Below are 15475 nucleotides of genomic sequence, written 5' to 3' on the forward strand. Positions count from 1 at the left end.
GGCTGCGTTCACCGACCTGATGTCCACCCTGGCTAGGATGCGACCCATGTACACACACCGTCTGCTGCAGGTGAGTGGTCTCTGGTGATGCCCCAGCGGAGCGGTCGGCCCATGCGGTCAATTAAACACGGTGAGGCGCTTGCACCAGCAGGCCTGCCACCTTCGCTCTAATGTATCAGAAACCTTCGGCCTCCGCCGTTCACCCCTTCCGATCTGATGCAGGTGGGCAGCGAAGGCCCATCCGGGCCACGCATCGTTCTCTCGCGGTGTTTGTGTTTATGACATTTGTGTGCATTGTGCATGCATTTGCACACTGAATCACATTTTAAAAATCCATATTACGAACATCCGCGTTAGATGTACAGCATGTGAGCACCATAGGCTTTACTAATACGCCGCAGCGGTACCTGGTGTTGGTTTGCTGATGCTGCTGTCGTAGGAGATGTGGGCTACGTTAATGTGTTGACGGCCAGCACCATGATCTATGTAGCTGTGGGTAGAAAATGTGGATCTTCATTTCTCAACGTTACTGTGAGTGGTACCAGTTATGCTTAAAAGTGTAATATGGCTCCCAGTAGGGACAGGAAACCTGCAATTGCATGCTCGATTGCCTTATGCACCGAGCTTGTCACGCACACGCTATCAGGTGTTCCATGTTGCCTTTAAAACACCAGCAGGATGTTTAGTGAAATAAGAAGCCTACATGTGGTCGCGCCGCGCACTGTATTACGCCGACCTACTCAGGCACCCAGTGCTTCATGCATGCGGCTTTGGTGTTGTTCTCAGGTGCTGCCTTGTTATGTGATGACGTTTTGTGTCACTGGCTGTGCATGTGATCCCAGCTTTAGAAGTGTTTTTACATTTTATATGTACATTCACCTGTATGATATGAGCGATATGCGACGATGGATAGCGATTGATCGCAGCCATGTGCCATTCTCTGTGATGGTCGCGCCGTGCACTGTATGACGCCGACCTACTCAGGCACCCAGTGCTTCACACGTACGGCCTTGGTGTTGTCGTCAGGTGCTGTCTTGTTATGTGGTGACGTTCTGTGTCACCGGCTGTGCATGTGATCCCAGCTTTAGAAGTGTGTTTTACATTTTATCTGCACATCCACCTGTATGATATGCGTGATATGCAACGATTGATAGCGTACTTCTCAGCCAATTATCTCTGCAAATCCGAGCAGTATTGTACAATTCCTTTTGCGATGCATTTGATTTGCCCAACCGTATCACTGTGCCATAAATTATGGTATAATCGGGCATTGCGTATATTTCTGTAATACATCGTGTCAATCTATGTGCCAACATGCGACCGCATGATTATCGCTCTGTGTATCTGCATTTGTTGGTGGCAGATACCAGGTGTAGCAACGTTTTGCAAAGGAACTGCTGCAGGTTTTTTAGGTTAGATATAAACACCCCCTTCAATACAAGTGAACAAAATGAACCGACATGTACAATAATAATATATCATGATGCATAAACCTTGCAATGTGTACAAAAGTTCCTGGGTCAAGGTGGCAGAAGATTCCGATACTCTGAAGGCCCACTGTTTTCTGAGGGATGAAACGCTGGGGACGCACAGATCCGCATCACTGATCCGACCAAAGGCAGAGATCCGACCCAAAATTGTAAAGCTTTGGCAGTTCGGCTCGGATCAGTTTGTTGCCCTTTGGGTGTGTGATGATACTGGATGTGTTGAGAGTTTTCAACAGTTTAACTCAGGTTTCAGCATCAAGCGGCTCAATTGTTTTGGAAGTTGTGTTGCGCTTCCCAAACATTCCAAGAGGGTTATTTTACAGGGCGAGACATTTTTTCCAACTCGTAACAGTACAACTATATCTTGGCAGACTTCATGTCGAAAGCTCAATATCTTCAAGCTGCATAAAAACTCAGTATGTCCAAAGCTAGACACCGGCATGCATCGCGGCGACGAAAAACGGAGCATCTTCGGGAGAAAAAGAAAACATTCGTACTTCATCAAATTACGTTCGCGCGATGCAGTGAAGTACGCCACCCACTAACCGTCAGGGTTGAAGTGCTAAGTGCTAAAAGCGCCTTTTCCCATCAATTTGCCGGCAGGTGATCTGCGGTCACTCGTTACCAGGTATACTGGCGATATAACAAAATTGTGTCGATAATTTAAAGTATCAATTTAGTCATCGAACCATTTTTTGGAGGGAGATTCTCCTAATGGAGTAAAAGCTGCGCAAAAAACGTGTGCTTACTGTAGACGGACACGTCATGCTACACGCTCGCTTCACCTCCCGGGTCCGAGCATGCTGCAGGACGAGGGACATGACGAATGATTATGTTAACCGTGTTTTGACCTCGTGTCGTCACTAGCCACGGACCGTCCGCGTCACTTCACTCTTGTGACCATTTCCCGTCTTCCTCGTGGGGACTTACATTGTGGCATCACTCACACGCACGCAACGGATAGTGTTCGAGAGGAATGAAAATTATCAAGCGGTCAACGCGCCTCAAAACAAATATTATCACCACCCGAAATCTCTGAGATCTTCGTGCTGAAAGCGACATCACTGACGACGTAGATAGCGAATGACATCTTTTATTTTGAAAGAGAACAGGTTACACGCCGTCGTACACCCCTTGTGGAGCATCAGCGACTACAGCAAACGTATTGGCGGGACCAGAGCTCGATTCTCAGTTGCACCGCAGTCCCGGCCACTTACGTGGAACACAGACCACTTGGCTGTCACATGCCCACATGCTTAAACACTCTGCGACAAAATATCCAGGAACTTAGATCATGGAATGACTCTGACAGTGTCCATAAACATCGTAGCACTAAACCTCGTTTCGCTTCGCGTATCACGCGTCATACGGGACGCCGCGCAACTGTCTCACGCAAGTGTCGCTGAAGCCATCACTTATTGACGACTCATAGTTCAAGGCTTACAAATGGGACATGCTGCTGGGCGCAAAATGGCCCTGATGCCGACGCGCCCTTAAAAACCAAAAACCAACCTGGGACATGCCGCAATATTTCTGGTGCTCAATTAAAACCACCAACCTCACCTCTTTTAGCTTGGCTATGCATGCAACAGTTTTAAGTTACCACTCGCACGAACAAAAAATATCAATCTAAACGCAAAGAACACAATGGGTAAATTATACCGGACACAAACAATACCCCGATACAAGGTCGCATGATAAGTAAGTACGAGCAACGTTCCCACAAACTGCGAAGGTGATACACATACGATGAAAACATTTAGACCAACCTATTGTTCCGAAGATCGTAACAGCAGCGGAAAGCACTGCATTCGTCACAAAAGCAAAAGACGACTCACATTTAGCATTGGAATGTCTGGTAGGACTTTGCAGAGCATTGTGGCTAATAAATAAACCGTACAATAGAGCAGCGACGACCCCAAGTGCTTCCTCGCCAATTCAGCAACAGTTCGACCACAACGCCCTCCTCACCTCGATAGTTTCGTCAACTTTGTCACAGCCTTCCTATCCGAACCTTAAGTGGTGGCATTTTAGACGCAAACCCAACCCCACAAAAGTAAGCGACAGAAGGCACACCGCTTTCTCGCACGGTGGTGCCCGCCGCACGCGATCCAAACTCATTGAGGTAGCACAATCAGCCAAGTGGTCATCCCCAGCACTCCACACCGTTCGAAGCCGCTCACAAGCCTGTTGTCGGTGGGCATATCGCAGATGTGCTGGTCGCTCTGTCGGACGGCCGGTGGCTGAATCGGGGACCGCTGCCGGTGAGACTGGTGTCCCGCTCCGTCGGCGCCCACAGCTGTCTGCTGACAGGGCGCTGTGTCTTACCGGGGCTCAGTCTCCGGCCGGGTCTTGTCGCTGACGGCAGCGTCGTTTCGCGCGCTGTCTGCCGGTCCGCACAGCTCACTAGTAGGGCCGTCACCGCTGGTACAGCTCACTGGTAGGGCCACCGTCTCCTCGTGGTCCTCACCGGTCACTGATGGCGTCGCCTCTCCCGGCGCCATCTTCCTGCAGGGCACCCACGGCGTCGCCTTCTCGCCCAATGTTTCCTGGCGCTCACCAGCTACTCGTGAGGTCACCTCCGAGGCAGCCGAGGCCCCTGGCGACCCTGGCCGACCGACCCAGCCGGTGACGGTGCCGTTCACCAACACAGGCGGCGGCGGGGAAGGCCGGTCACCCGACTCGGCGTCAGCGAACACCGGCTCGGCCGGCCGGCCGCACTGCTCCACCAGGGTCTGGTACCGGGCCAGTTCGGCCGGCTCAGACACCTGCCGTAAGCTGGTCGGCGCCGCAGACGGCGGCGCGCGCACCGAGTCCCCCTGCTGCTGCATCTGTAAATATCAGTCTGATGACAAGGGGAAGGCGTCACAACATCCTGCCTCGTGCTGTTTCCGTCAACATTAACAACAATTTGCAAGAGAAGCTTATGGCCCAAGTGCAGAGCTTAGCTCGCTCCAGAATCTGAGAGTTTAGTTCGCTCTAGAATCTGAACCCGGTTAAATCGCAAATAAACGGACAACATTTGTCATCTGCCTGATCACAAGTTTTCGTTCGTTAACTTACACGGGGTGTCGAATTGAGTCCACTACGTTACCAACCAAACACAGTGTGTCGTTTTTCAACCGGATCGCGACGAGAAAATTCGCTATACTGTTATCCTGTTTCTCAATCTACCAATACGAAAACGCAGTTACAGATGTATTGAAACATTTCCAGATGACTGCCTCTTCTATGTTCTGTCAACTGTATGTGAGCACAGGTACGATCATCTCAATTAAGGCATAGACAATGAAATAATATCAAAGCAAAGCGTACTTTAACAGACAACCACTGCCCCATTACGAGTCCGCGAGTTTTGCACAGGTCTGATCTGTACGAGGGCCGGATTTTAACACGCGCCCGGGTGGCCGGCTAAATACTCTTCGCTCGGGTGGGCGGAGCCAAGTTTATCCCCCCTGAGATCTCGGGAACTAAGAAAGCTAGACACACAAAATTTACAACGTGTGTTGACCTGTGCGTGAGCTCACTTAGCTCAGAGTTTGAGCTACCTAGGTCATAACCTTCAGGTCACATAAGGTCAAACAATGTCAAATTCCAGGTTGGTCTCTAAAGTGCCCCTGAACCTAGATAACTGTTTTTACACAAAAGGCCATCAGATCATTCAAGGCCAGTGACATTGTCTGACCTTTTGAAGGTCATGCTGCCCAAAATCATGCAAGATTGCTCTGAGTTTTGCATTTGAATAGGCGACAAACGTTACGCCAGGCAGCATGTTCCTAAAAACAAAATATCGACCTGGGCCGTCTCGGGTCCATGACCTACTCTGACTTGTGTCATTGGGGCTTTACGGCGCACTCAGCTGCTGAGGATATATGGCGTCGCCTGCCTCTCACCCTGGCAGGAAGGGCGAGCACCGCGGGGAATCGAACCCCGTACCTCTGGTTTCCCAGACGCGCAGTGGTTAGCACAGACGCGCTAACCACTACACTACCGGCACCCCACCTATTCTGACCTCTAAGAAGTCAATGGAAGATGTATAATGCGGTTCCTGCTACCAATAAATTCAAAATGAGCACCAGAAACCATCCCATGCGGCAAGCCCTCGTGTAATAAAACAGGTTTGTTTCGACCTTGGTCTCACCTTCACACCTGACCTCAGGTCAACGGTATTTTCTCACTCAATATTTGTGTTGCCTAGGAAAGCATCTCTGAGATGTATGGCTCTGTCAAACACTCCGATGTTGCGTCAGAATGAACGATTCCCTAGAAATTGACCTCGCTCAGACCATGGCCTGACCGACCTGCCATAGCTAGCGACCTTACAAGGTACATCTAATGTTTTACGCCAAACGATCCGCTGTTCGATCGTCTACAGCTATGCAAAATTTGGCGCTCGAGCGCTTGTTAAGGGTCCCAGTTGCACAAGGCTCTATAGTGAAGGAGCGGCGAGCAAGCTCTGTTCTCACACGTCACAATTGCAAAAGTGGTGCTGCGGAAGACCGAGACGCGTGGTTAGTTACCTCTCCGCTTAACACGAGCAGGTCTCTTAAAACAGGAGGGCCGTTTCCTAACGCCGTGAGCTTACAAGTGTCATATAAGCACCTCATAAGCACCTCCAACCAATTTCTCTTCAGATGACCAGCCCAGTTCAGGCAGTGCGGTAGAAACATGGTCGTATGGTGTCGATCTCCCCCTCAAAAAACGTCACAACTAGTAGCACCACGTGAATGCGTGGCAAAACCATGCAGGGCAGCCATACGAAGCGATGGTACTTGCCTTCCACAGCAGATGCTCCTCTCTGTACGGCAGCAGGGGCACCACAAACGCGCTGATGTCGTCGATGGTGGCCATGCCGCCGTCTGGCAGCCGCCAGAGTCGCCCCTTCAGCTTCCCCCTGGCCGCCATCACCAGGTCCTGGGCGGCCGACGTACACCTGTCGGTGCACACGGCACTTCACGCCAAATGGACTGCCATCGCTTTCACGGTGATATGTTGAGGCATCCACATCAAGAAAACGCCTGCTATCACGACTTCCGTTGTACATACTATAGTTGAAACCCGCTCATAACGTTTACAACACGTTGGATTTCTCTACAAAATCTTCTTTCCGAAGGGGCTGTGCTTGAGCTGAAATGCTCCGAGTTTCGCACTTAGTCACGTAGCATTCCACTTGAAGTCAGCATGGGACTTTCCGAAGGAACAAGACGTAACATCTTACACCCAGTACCAAAACTAAGCTTATCAGGATCGCCACAACACGAACCAGACCTGACCCAGCCCGGTCACGCAGTCAGCACAGCTGTGACAGACGAGTTACCTGTAGCGCCGCTTGGACGGGTCGTCGGCGGGATAGTGTCGCAACGCCTGGTCCACCAGCTGGGCGGCGCGACCGTTGGAGACCACGTCCCACAGACCGTCCGTGGCCATCACGAGCACGTCGTACTCGGTCACCGCCTCCTTTTCCAGGTCGATCACCAGCACCTGCCAGCCTTCAGTGATTACTACCGCCGATCGTTTTGTGTGCCAACCAGGTCGATCGCCAACGCACGCACGCACGCACACACACGCGCACACTCTTGCTGTCTGTCTCTGACAACGAGGAAGAAAAGAAGAGAGAGAGAGAGAGAGAGAGAGAAGAGAGAGAGAGAGAGAGAGAGAGAGAGATAGAGAGAGAGAGATAGAGAGAGAGAGAGAGAGAGAATAGAGAGAAGAGAGAGAGAGAGAGAGAGAGCTAGATAGCTATCGATAGATATCTCCGAGCTATAGAGCGACGATCAGATATGACTAGATAGATATAGAGAGAGCAGAGCGAGAGCACGAGACGACGATATCTCACGCATCGCCGTCAGAGCCGCTCGAGCGCGAGCGCTCTCGCCCCTCGCATTCTCTCTCTCTCTCTACTCCTCTCATCGCCGCTCTCTCTCTCTCTTCGCTCTCTCCCCTCCGTCTCTCCTCTCTCTCAGCTCTCGCTCTGCGCTCTCTCTCTCTCTCTCTCTCTTCCCTCGCGCGACTCCTCGCTCTATCGCTCCTTCCTCTCGCTCGCCTCGCCTCTCTTGTGTATTCTCTCTCTCTATCTATCTATAGTCAATATCAATCTACAGTATTTCATGAACATCACAGACAAAACTAAGGCAGTCTTTGCTCCATCATTACCCATCGCTTACAAACACCTGATGACATGCATTATTGTTGACAGCCAAATCACGCCGCCGCCGGTGCTGATCATATGGTACCGCTCGACCGCACCCACTTCGGGTTGTGACGAAAGGAACGGCTTGATGAGGACGTTTGTGTTCTGCGCCTTCAGGTCGTGGTCTCCGAATCCCCGGGTGACGCCGATTGTGGCACACACGCGGCTCTGCAGCGTAAACAACCACATCCGGTCAGACACGCCAGACCTGCTGCAAAGTAGGCCACCGACCGCCAGGCTCACGACTCTGATACACGGCCAAACTCAGGGCGAGCAGTCAGCACCACGCCAACACTCTCAGAACTAAACAGAACTATACTCAGCACAACCCGGCACACAGGCGACGGTCCCTTCCCCACTCCGCCTCGCCCAGTCCGACATAGAGCACCACGAAATACGGACGCAGCAACCAACAGACACCCCTCCACCCAATCCCGCCTCCACCAGCTCACTCGCTTGCCGTCGCCACAGACGATGGGGAACTTGAGGTCGCGCTCGGTGACCGTCTTGTACGCCCAGCCGGTCATGTGGGCGTCCCGGTACAGCACACGCTTGCCGATGTCGCGCCGGCTCACCCGACGGCAGAAGTCCAGGTGAGTGAACTCGCCGCCGGTCAGCGCCGGCTGCTGGCCCGCCTGCAGTGGACGGCATCAATGTCACGGCGTGACCCCAGTACCAGTGGCCGGGTCGCATCCTCCTGGTTTTTCGGCACAACAAAAGCCTCAAGCTCTAGGTGCTTCAACATTAGAAGGAACAGATGATGAAAATTGACCTCAGGATACGGGGGAGACTAGTTGAGGAATTGGAAACCACCGGCTGCTTGATGTAAGACCAACCAGTGCCGGACAACGAACGCACCAGCCGGTAAATACCAAACCCAACACCTGACCGAGGTCACCAACACCAGTTGTCAAACAAACTCGCCGGCTGTCACAACTACAACAATTAGAAGCTGTTGGACATCCGACCCAACAGCTGCTGGACATCACGATAGCCTGACATAACGTGTAAAATCTACCAGCTGTTGGACGCCGGACCCAACAGCCATCACATATCGGACCCACTGGCTATCAGACGTCAACCCCAGCAGCTTTCACGCGTCAGATCCACCAGCCCACAGACGTTAGATCCACCAACTGTTGGACGTCCAACGCACCAGCTGTTGGGAGTCACACAAGCTGTTGGACGTCACCACCAACCAGACACACAACCAGCTGCCAGATGTCAGATCCACTGTCATCGGTTGTCAGATGTCAGGATGTCACCCGCTGTCGCGACCCACCACGGCGGACACAAGTCCACCGGCCGTTGACTATCGCATCCACTCGCTGCCAGACGACAGACTCAAAAGCTGTTGTATGTCTGGCCCACCAGCTATGGGGCGACAGACTGGCAGCTGCTGGACGGCTACCGCGAGTAAGAAACACCAGCTGTCAGAAAACAACCCCACCGACGGTCAGCCTTCAGACCCACCACCCGTCGGACTTCAGACTCACCACCTGTCGGCCTTCAGACCCACAAGCTGTCGGACATCACACCCACCAGATGTCGGACATCAGACCCACAAACAGGCAGCCTTCAGACCCACCAGCTGTCGGACGCGCTGCCGCTCTGACTCCGGCGTGAAGTCCGTGGTGGCGGGCCCGGCGTGGCCGGCGCGGCAGAGGACGGCGCGCGAGTCGCCCGCGTTGGCCACGTACAGGCGGCCCAGCAGCAGCAGCGCCACCACCGCCGTGCAGCCGCCGCGCATGTCGAACCGCAGCCGATCCTCGGCGATCAGAGCGTCCTGCGCAGGTCGGTCCGCAGGTCACACCATGTACAGCACAGAACAGCAAGCCACAGGAAACATGCAGCTGACAGCTAACCGTAAGTGCCTCACTAAGCAATTTGTTCGAGAAGAAAACAATGGTATTCCTGTAGGGCGACGGTCATCAGACAACAAACATACATTTTCCTGCCCTGGCTTAAGTTTTGAAACATTCGTCAATTTGTTTTGTTTTCTAATTAGGGAAACATATCTCGCTCATCGTAGCTAGATGGCAATATGCATCGATATCTTTTCATACCGCCTTTATGCACGTACGGATTCAGTCCGGCACGTTGGCAATCGAATTTTCCATCACAGAGAGCTCGACGTTGGACCACGCATTTTTGATTGTCTTTTCGAGCTATAGGCCTGTGTCCACGACAAACTGGGGAACAGATCACACTTCTTAGATCGAATTCGGCCTCCCGGGTGCCATTACAAGGCTCTGGCAAAGCGATGAACCGGGGGGGGGGGGGGGGGAGGGGATTTGCGCGAATACACACACCAACATGCCATCCCCCACCGCGACTTCACATCACTTTCGTGGCAGCCAACCACTGCAGATATGGCGGACGGAAGTTCTGTCTTGGGCCAGTTTGCAACACTTTTTCAGTCCACATTGTTTCCCCCGTCGATAAATACTGGTGACAGAAGCCGACACTGGCTGGGCTAATACGCTGTGGGACTTCCGGACCTGCAGCATACCTACAGCCAACCGCAGATACAGAGGCAATGATCATTCACCATAACCTCTCGGGCTGACATCCCACGTGAGCGCTATGCCCCATCTTACCGTATTTCGACCCTAAGTTATTGGTTTTTTTTTATTGGACCATCAGTTATTTTGACCCTACTTCACGCCCTGATTTCCGGCTGGAGAGGACGCCAAGAAACACCGGTGCACTCGGGGCAAACCTCAGGGATGTGAAACCACACAGCTCCATAACACACATGCCGGTGGCTCGTGCCAGGATTTTTGCCGGGAACTGCACAGCAACACATAAAACATACTGGATAGCTTCGTCTTGCAAACCAGATAAGCTAATACTACATAAGATAATAACAGTACGAGTATAGTATGACACCAGATAATGAGATAACAACAGATAAGCAGATATACGCGCGCACCATGTCGTGGAAGGCGGCCTCCAGTGCGCCGGTGACCAGCCGGTCCACTGACATCTCTTCTGTCGGCACCCAGAGCAGGTCGCTCGCGACTGCCTCAGCCGCCGGCTCCAGCGGCAGCAGTATGTCCATCACGTCCACCAGACGGTCCTACCGGCGGCAGAGGAGGAGGCAGGGGCAGGGGGAGGTCATGCTTGATAATTCCGACACCAGCACCACGCGCATGTGGCCACGTTGAGGTGTGGTACCACCAACGTTAATGACATTCTGACACATACATATTTTGCATTCAATCGTGACACGTTTAAAGACGCGTCATTATTTAATGGGTCCATCATGTTATCATAATCTTCAACAAAGTACCAGCAACAAGTTGTACTTATTGCACATAAAATGAATAGCCCACCCTGACACAGCACAAACCCAGCAACAAACACGTTTCACGCGCACAATGCTATTTCAGTGCTTTCTTTTCCTAATCATGCTCTTCACTTTGGCCTGCAAAATTGACAGGGAGATTCAAGGTCACCTTTAACATTCTGTCACCCGTTAACAATTATCTTTAAGATCCTGATCTAAAACATGTAGGAGTGTGCTCCACCTCTGCGCACCTCGCGATGAAATTGTTTTTTTTCCATTTTCTGGCCTCACTGGAGGTGACTGCAGCGTGTCACTTGCCAGTTGTTCTGTGCACATGTACCATCGTTTCTCGAGAACAGGTCGGCCAAACATTCTGGGATTTCGGCCTTTGTCGTTTTGCACATACCCATGCCTTCGTAGTACTCTACCAATTCTTCAAGAGCCAAACAGCCTAGTTTCGCTTCAGGTCATAGTGCAATATCATACTTTTCAGACCAAGAATAACGAGCAACGAAAAATGTAAAATAGCTTGCAAGTTCGTCTTGCTATTTGTTCCAAGTAGAAGATGGTGATGATGTGCAAGAGCTGTAACAAGCTGTGCAGGTTCTTGTTGCCTCGTAAGTAAGCTCACCATAACCAGCGATCACAAACTATTCCCGAACGGTTCGCTTGTTGACAATAGTCCACCTTCTTCCCACCCACATTCGAACTGAGGGTTAAGAATTTTAGACGAGGTCGTATGTCAATTATTATCGTCTGGTTTTTCTCTGGATTCACGCTCACACCGTTTAAACCGAACCATAGTCTCAAGGCTACAATTTCTTCATCCGTGCTCATAGATCAGTTGTTCATAAGGAGGATTGCCGGTTATGATTGATTGGCACTTATCTGCATATTGCACTCGCTGAAATCTTCTGGTATGATTGACCATGTCGTTGGGGCAGATGGTGAAAGGACGTGGACCAAGGCACGACTCTCGAAAAATGCAGTAGTCCACCGGCTGAGGAGTTGCGGACGTCGTAGCACCAGGTATTGCTTGCAGGTGATTCGGTAGGTAATCATCGATCCAGGGAGGTGGCACTGGACTATTTCCAAGACAATTCAGGAGCAGTTAGTGGTCGTCACGGGCAAAGATCTTACAAATATATCGCAGACATAGCCGCGCCACCTGACAAGCATCCGCTGGAGTGTTAGAGGACTGTTTCCGTCGAAAAGTGGCATCTAAAACAATGTTGCACTGGCGAGAGAAGATTGTTGCCAGCAAAGTACGCCATAAGCTGATATTCCACTGGCTTCTCTGGTGCCTTGGTCATCACTAGCAAGAGCGACAATAGCTCGCAATTTGCCGGGACGCTGGAATCACCAGCATTAAAACTAATTTTACATAAGTCAGCGTGCAGCCTTTCCGGTGCCATAGCAAGGACAATGGTCATATGACCGCCCAAAGGCTAAGGCGCTGTCCGCGGATCCAAACCCGGGCTTCCACGTGCGAACCTAGCACACTCCCCGCCAACTCTTCCGCTCCCATGTCAGTGTCAATGACATCCCGTGGGTGGGAAATAGAAATATTGTGCCTTTGAATTGCATTGCAACGTTCATGAGAGCGCCATAAACTCACTGGTACCATTTAAAGCCCTCAAGATGGTCCGAACGGAAAAAGAGAGACAAGAAACACCGAACTCGGACGAGCATTTGCCACCACAAAAATACCACGACATGATCAAGTTTTACACAAGTTGTACATATATACATATATAAACATTATATATGTATATATGAACAACTAACTCAGGATTACAATTTGGATTGCTTGGTTTAGATAGATGCGACGTGGCGTCGGGCCAGCCTTACGTAGTAGAAGTAGTAGTAATTGTGGCTTTAGGGCGTCTCGACTGAGCGGCCCTGCGTCCATAAGGCGGTTAAGCTCACGTGTATGATATGGTGGAGCTGACTGGCGGCGGCCACCGACGCTCCGTCGCCCGCGTGACCGTCGAACAGTCCGAAGTAGTAGTAGGGAATGAGGCGAGGTTCCGCGGCGGAAGCGCTAGCATCTCCTGCCGGTCCAGTGCCGACGGCAGCTCTCTGCTCCAGGCTGCCCACGAACACGCTGGCGTTGTCTTCATTCCTCTTACTCTTGCCGGCGTTCACTGCCCTGAAACCGGTGGCCACGTCAGGAACGGTATGCGGCAGAAGGCGAGGTAATACGGTAATACGGTCATGGCATGGTGCCGTTCAAATATTGTGTTGCGCTTGCATTATATTTGGTCAGATTATTCAGCACTATCGCGCTATTCCTAGGCCTTCGTTAACAGGTGCATGGAGCGTCACGACGCGGCAAGCATAAACAGGACACAAAGACATACACACAACATGTAAGTAGTGTTCGGTACTTTGAATAACGTCATGGATACGGGTTTTGAAAGCACAACAGACAGCTCCGCGATGTCTTTGCTCATTGCACGCAGCTTGCACATATACGTAGCTTGGTTGGCATGTGCTTGCTTTCCATGGCTGTCCTCGGTGCAAGGAGATATATCACTAGATTGACCCAGCGTACTATCCTCGATGTTTCGAGGGTTGTAGGCTAGATGTAGCATTGTTAAGTCCCTGGGTCCCCGTTGACCAGTACCTTTTTAATATGTCAAATGCGCTTATATCAAATATATCGAAGAAAGCAACAAACGCTTGGGCACTAAGACAATTAAAGGCAGTATTCCACATTTGTATAGGGTTTTGAACTGAAAAAGCCATCTTGAAGATTATCGGTGCAATGCACAGCCCTGCCCTTCTCAAGACTTAAGCCCTTCCAATTTCTGAGCTACAGGCCCGCGAAAATGTGCAGAACATTTCGGGGAGCCTGTTTTAAGGTCACTCAGGCAACCATGACGCCATAATAACGTCAGTCATATCCTGTCATTCCATCGGCCATGCTGTGATTAAGGCCAAGACACGTATCAATGTAAAGTCGTTCATATCTGGCGCTCGTAAACACGATTTCCATACATATCGACCGTCAATTGGTTCTTAATTAATGTTGTGCAAGGTGCGATGACGCAATCAAACAATGACGTACTTAGGAGCATACTCATTCAACAGATATTGTATTGTCAAGAGCAGTCTATTCCAACTAAAAGTGTAGCGATAGTTTGAGTAGCGATAGAGTTTGTTCCATCGCATCTCATTATTGCTTCAATACCTGCAACTGCAGAACATTCCCTTTAAACAGTCGTAGAAGACCCACACATGGCTAAATTTACGTCCCATGGAGAATCTTGCTGGATCGATCGGCCGGATCGATCCAGCAAGATCCAGATCGATCGGAAGATCACCTTGCTGTGAAGTTGAATGTCGCACACATTTCGACATTTTCACCTTTTCTACAAGATTCGGTCTAGGATCGGCGGAGCCTCCCGGCGTGAGCAAGGGACAGCCAACGCGCCGGCCGTGGCCAGGATTTGGCCACGGCCCTCCTCCCCCCCCCCCCCCCCCCCCCCAACCTCCAAATCAAACAAGAATTTCCGGGTGAGCGGAGTCCGGAACTGAATGCGGACCCGCCACAACCTGCACCTGGCCAACCTGCCACAGCATGAGGACGTCTGCTGTTGAACTGATCTGCGAGACCGACCGGCGCGTGACGCCCGGCAAGGCGCGGCAGGCGCCGGCCCTTCAGCGGCCCACGATCCTCGACAGCAGCCATACTCTTTTCCGATACGGACCAACTCTTCAAATTAAGGCATCTGGCGTCTGCTGGCCCAACAAAATCAATGGACGCCCGACATCCGGCCAGCGGTGGAAAAACAACACAGCTACCTCATCTCCGCCAGAACCCCGACGCGCCGGTGCCCATGTCGTCCAAGCTGGTGTCAAGAGGGCCGCGCCGCGTGGAAACTGGATCAGAGTGACACACAGGACCCGCCCCACACAAAATTCACAGGGTAAATCAGCCTGTACGTGTAATCAAAATTTCAGGCTCCCAGGTCATGACCTTGTGGTCAAATACGGATAAACGGGATCAAACTCCAGGTTGGTGTCTCAGGCGCCCAAGACCTCCTCATGAAACTGTCGTGAATTTAGATGGCTGTTCTAAGAAAAAGGTCAGTGAGGTCGGTAACCTTAATCTTAACAGGGATCGAGCGACCAAATCTCTACAATACTGCTCACATTTTGCCATTTTTAATTTTTTTTTTAATTTTAGGGCGCGCCGACTACTGTGGTCATTTTGCGCCCATAACAGCAAAATGGCTACCTACGACGGTAAATGACTAAAAAATATATATTACTCGGAAATGAAAATGGCTGATTTGTGTGAGGAACGCGTCATTGATATGAAGCTTTCGGGAACCTAAAAACTTCCTACACGCGGTATAAACTATTCAGGCGGGTGTATATAAAGTGCAGAACTTAACATGCGATACGCACATTTTGCCATTCGAATAAGCGTCAGGGAATACGCTAGGTGATATGTTCCTAAAAACAAAGTGTTGACCTGGGTCATTTTAGGTCGGC

The 15475-nt window shown here is 51.1% G+C and overlaps 1 protein-coding gene across 3 annotated transcripts in view; it reads right to left on the reverse strand.

Annotated features, from left to right (window-relative positions):
- The window catches only part of LOC119089414 (protein phosphatase 1H), a 45273-nt gene that overhangs the window by 12536 nt on the left and 17262 nt on the right, over positions 1-15475 (reverse strand). Inside the window, exons 3-10 of one of the 3 annotated variants that reach the window (XM_037212083.1) lie at positions 12899-13121; positions 10613-10759; positions 9266-9463; positions 8130-8312; positions 7738-7845; positions 6805-6968; positions 6264-6438; positions 3977-4318 (exon numbers count right to left, since the gene is read on the reverse strand). In XM_037212083.1, the coding sequence (XP_037067978.1) occupies positions 3977-4318; positions 6264-6438; positions 6805-6968; positions 7738-7845; positions 8130-8312; positions 9266-9463; positions 10613-10759; positions 12899-13121 (1540 nt within the window). Of the gene's footprint in view, positions 1-2564; positions 4319-6263; positions 6439-6804; positions 6969-7737; positions 7846-8129; positions 8313-9265; positions 9464-10612; positions 10760-12898; positions 13122-15475 lie in introns of those variants that run through there. The other 2 variants (XM_037212084.1, XM_037212082.1) reach the window with 2 other exon arrangements.

Source organism: Pollicipes pollicipes, unplaced genomic scaffold, assembly GCF_011947565.3.
Source record: "Pollicipes pollicipes isolate AB1234 unplaced genomic scaffold, Ppol_2.1 Scaffold_3087;HRSCAF=3621_pilon_pilon_pilon, whole genome shotgun sequence".
In the NCBI taxonomy this organism is placed as follows: Eukaryota; Metazoa; Arthropoda; class Thecostraca; order Pollicipedomorpha; family Pollicipedidae; genus Pollicipes; species Pollicipes pollicipes.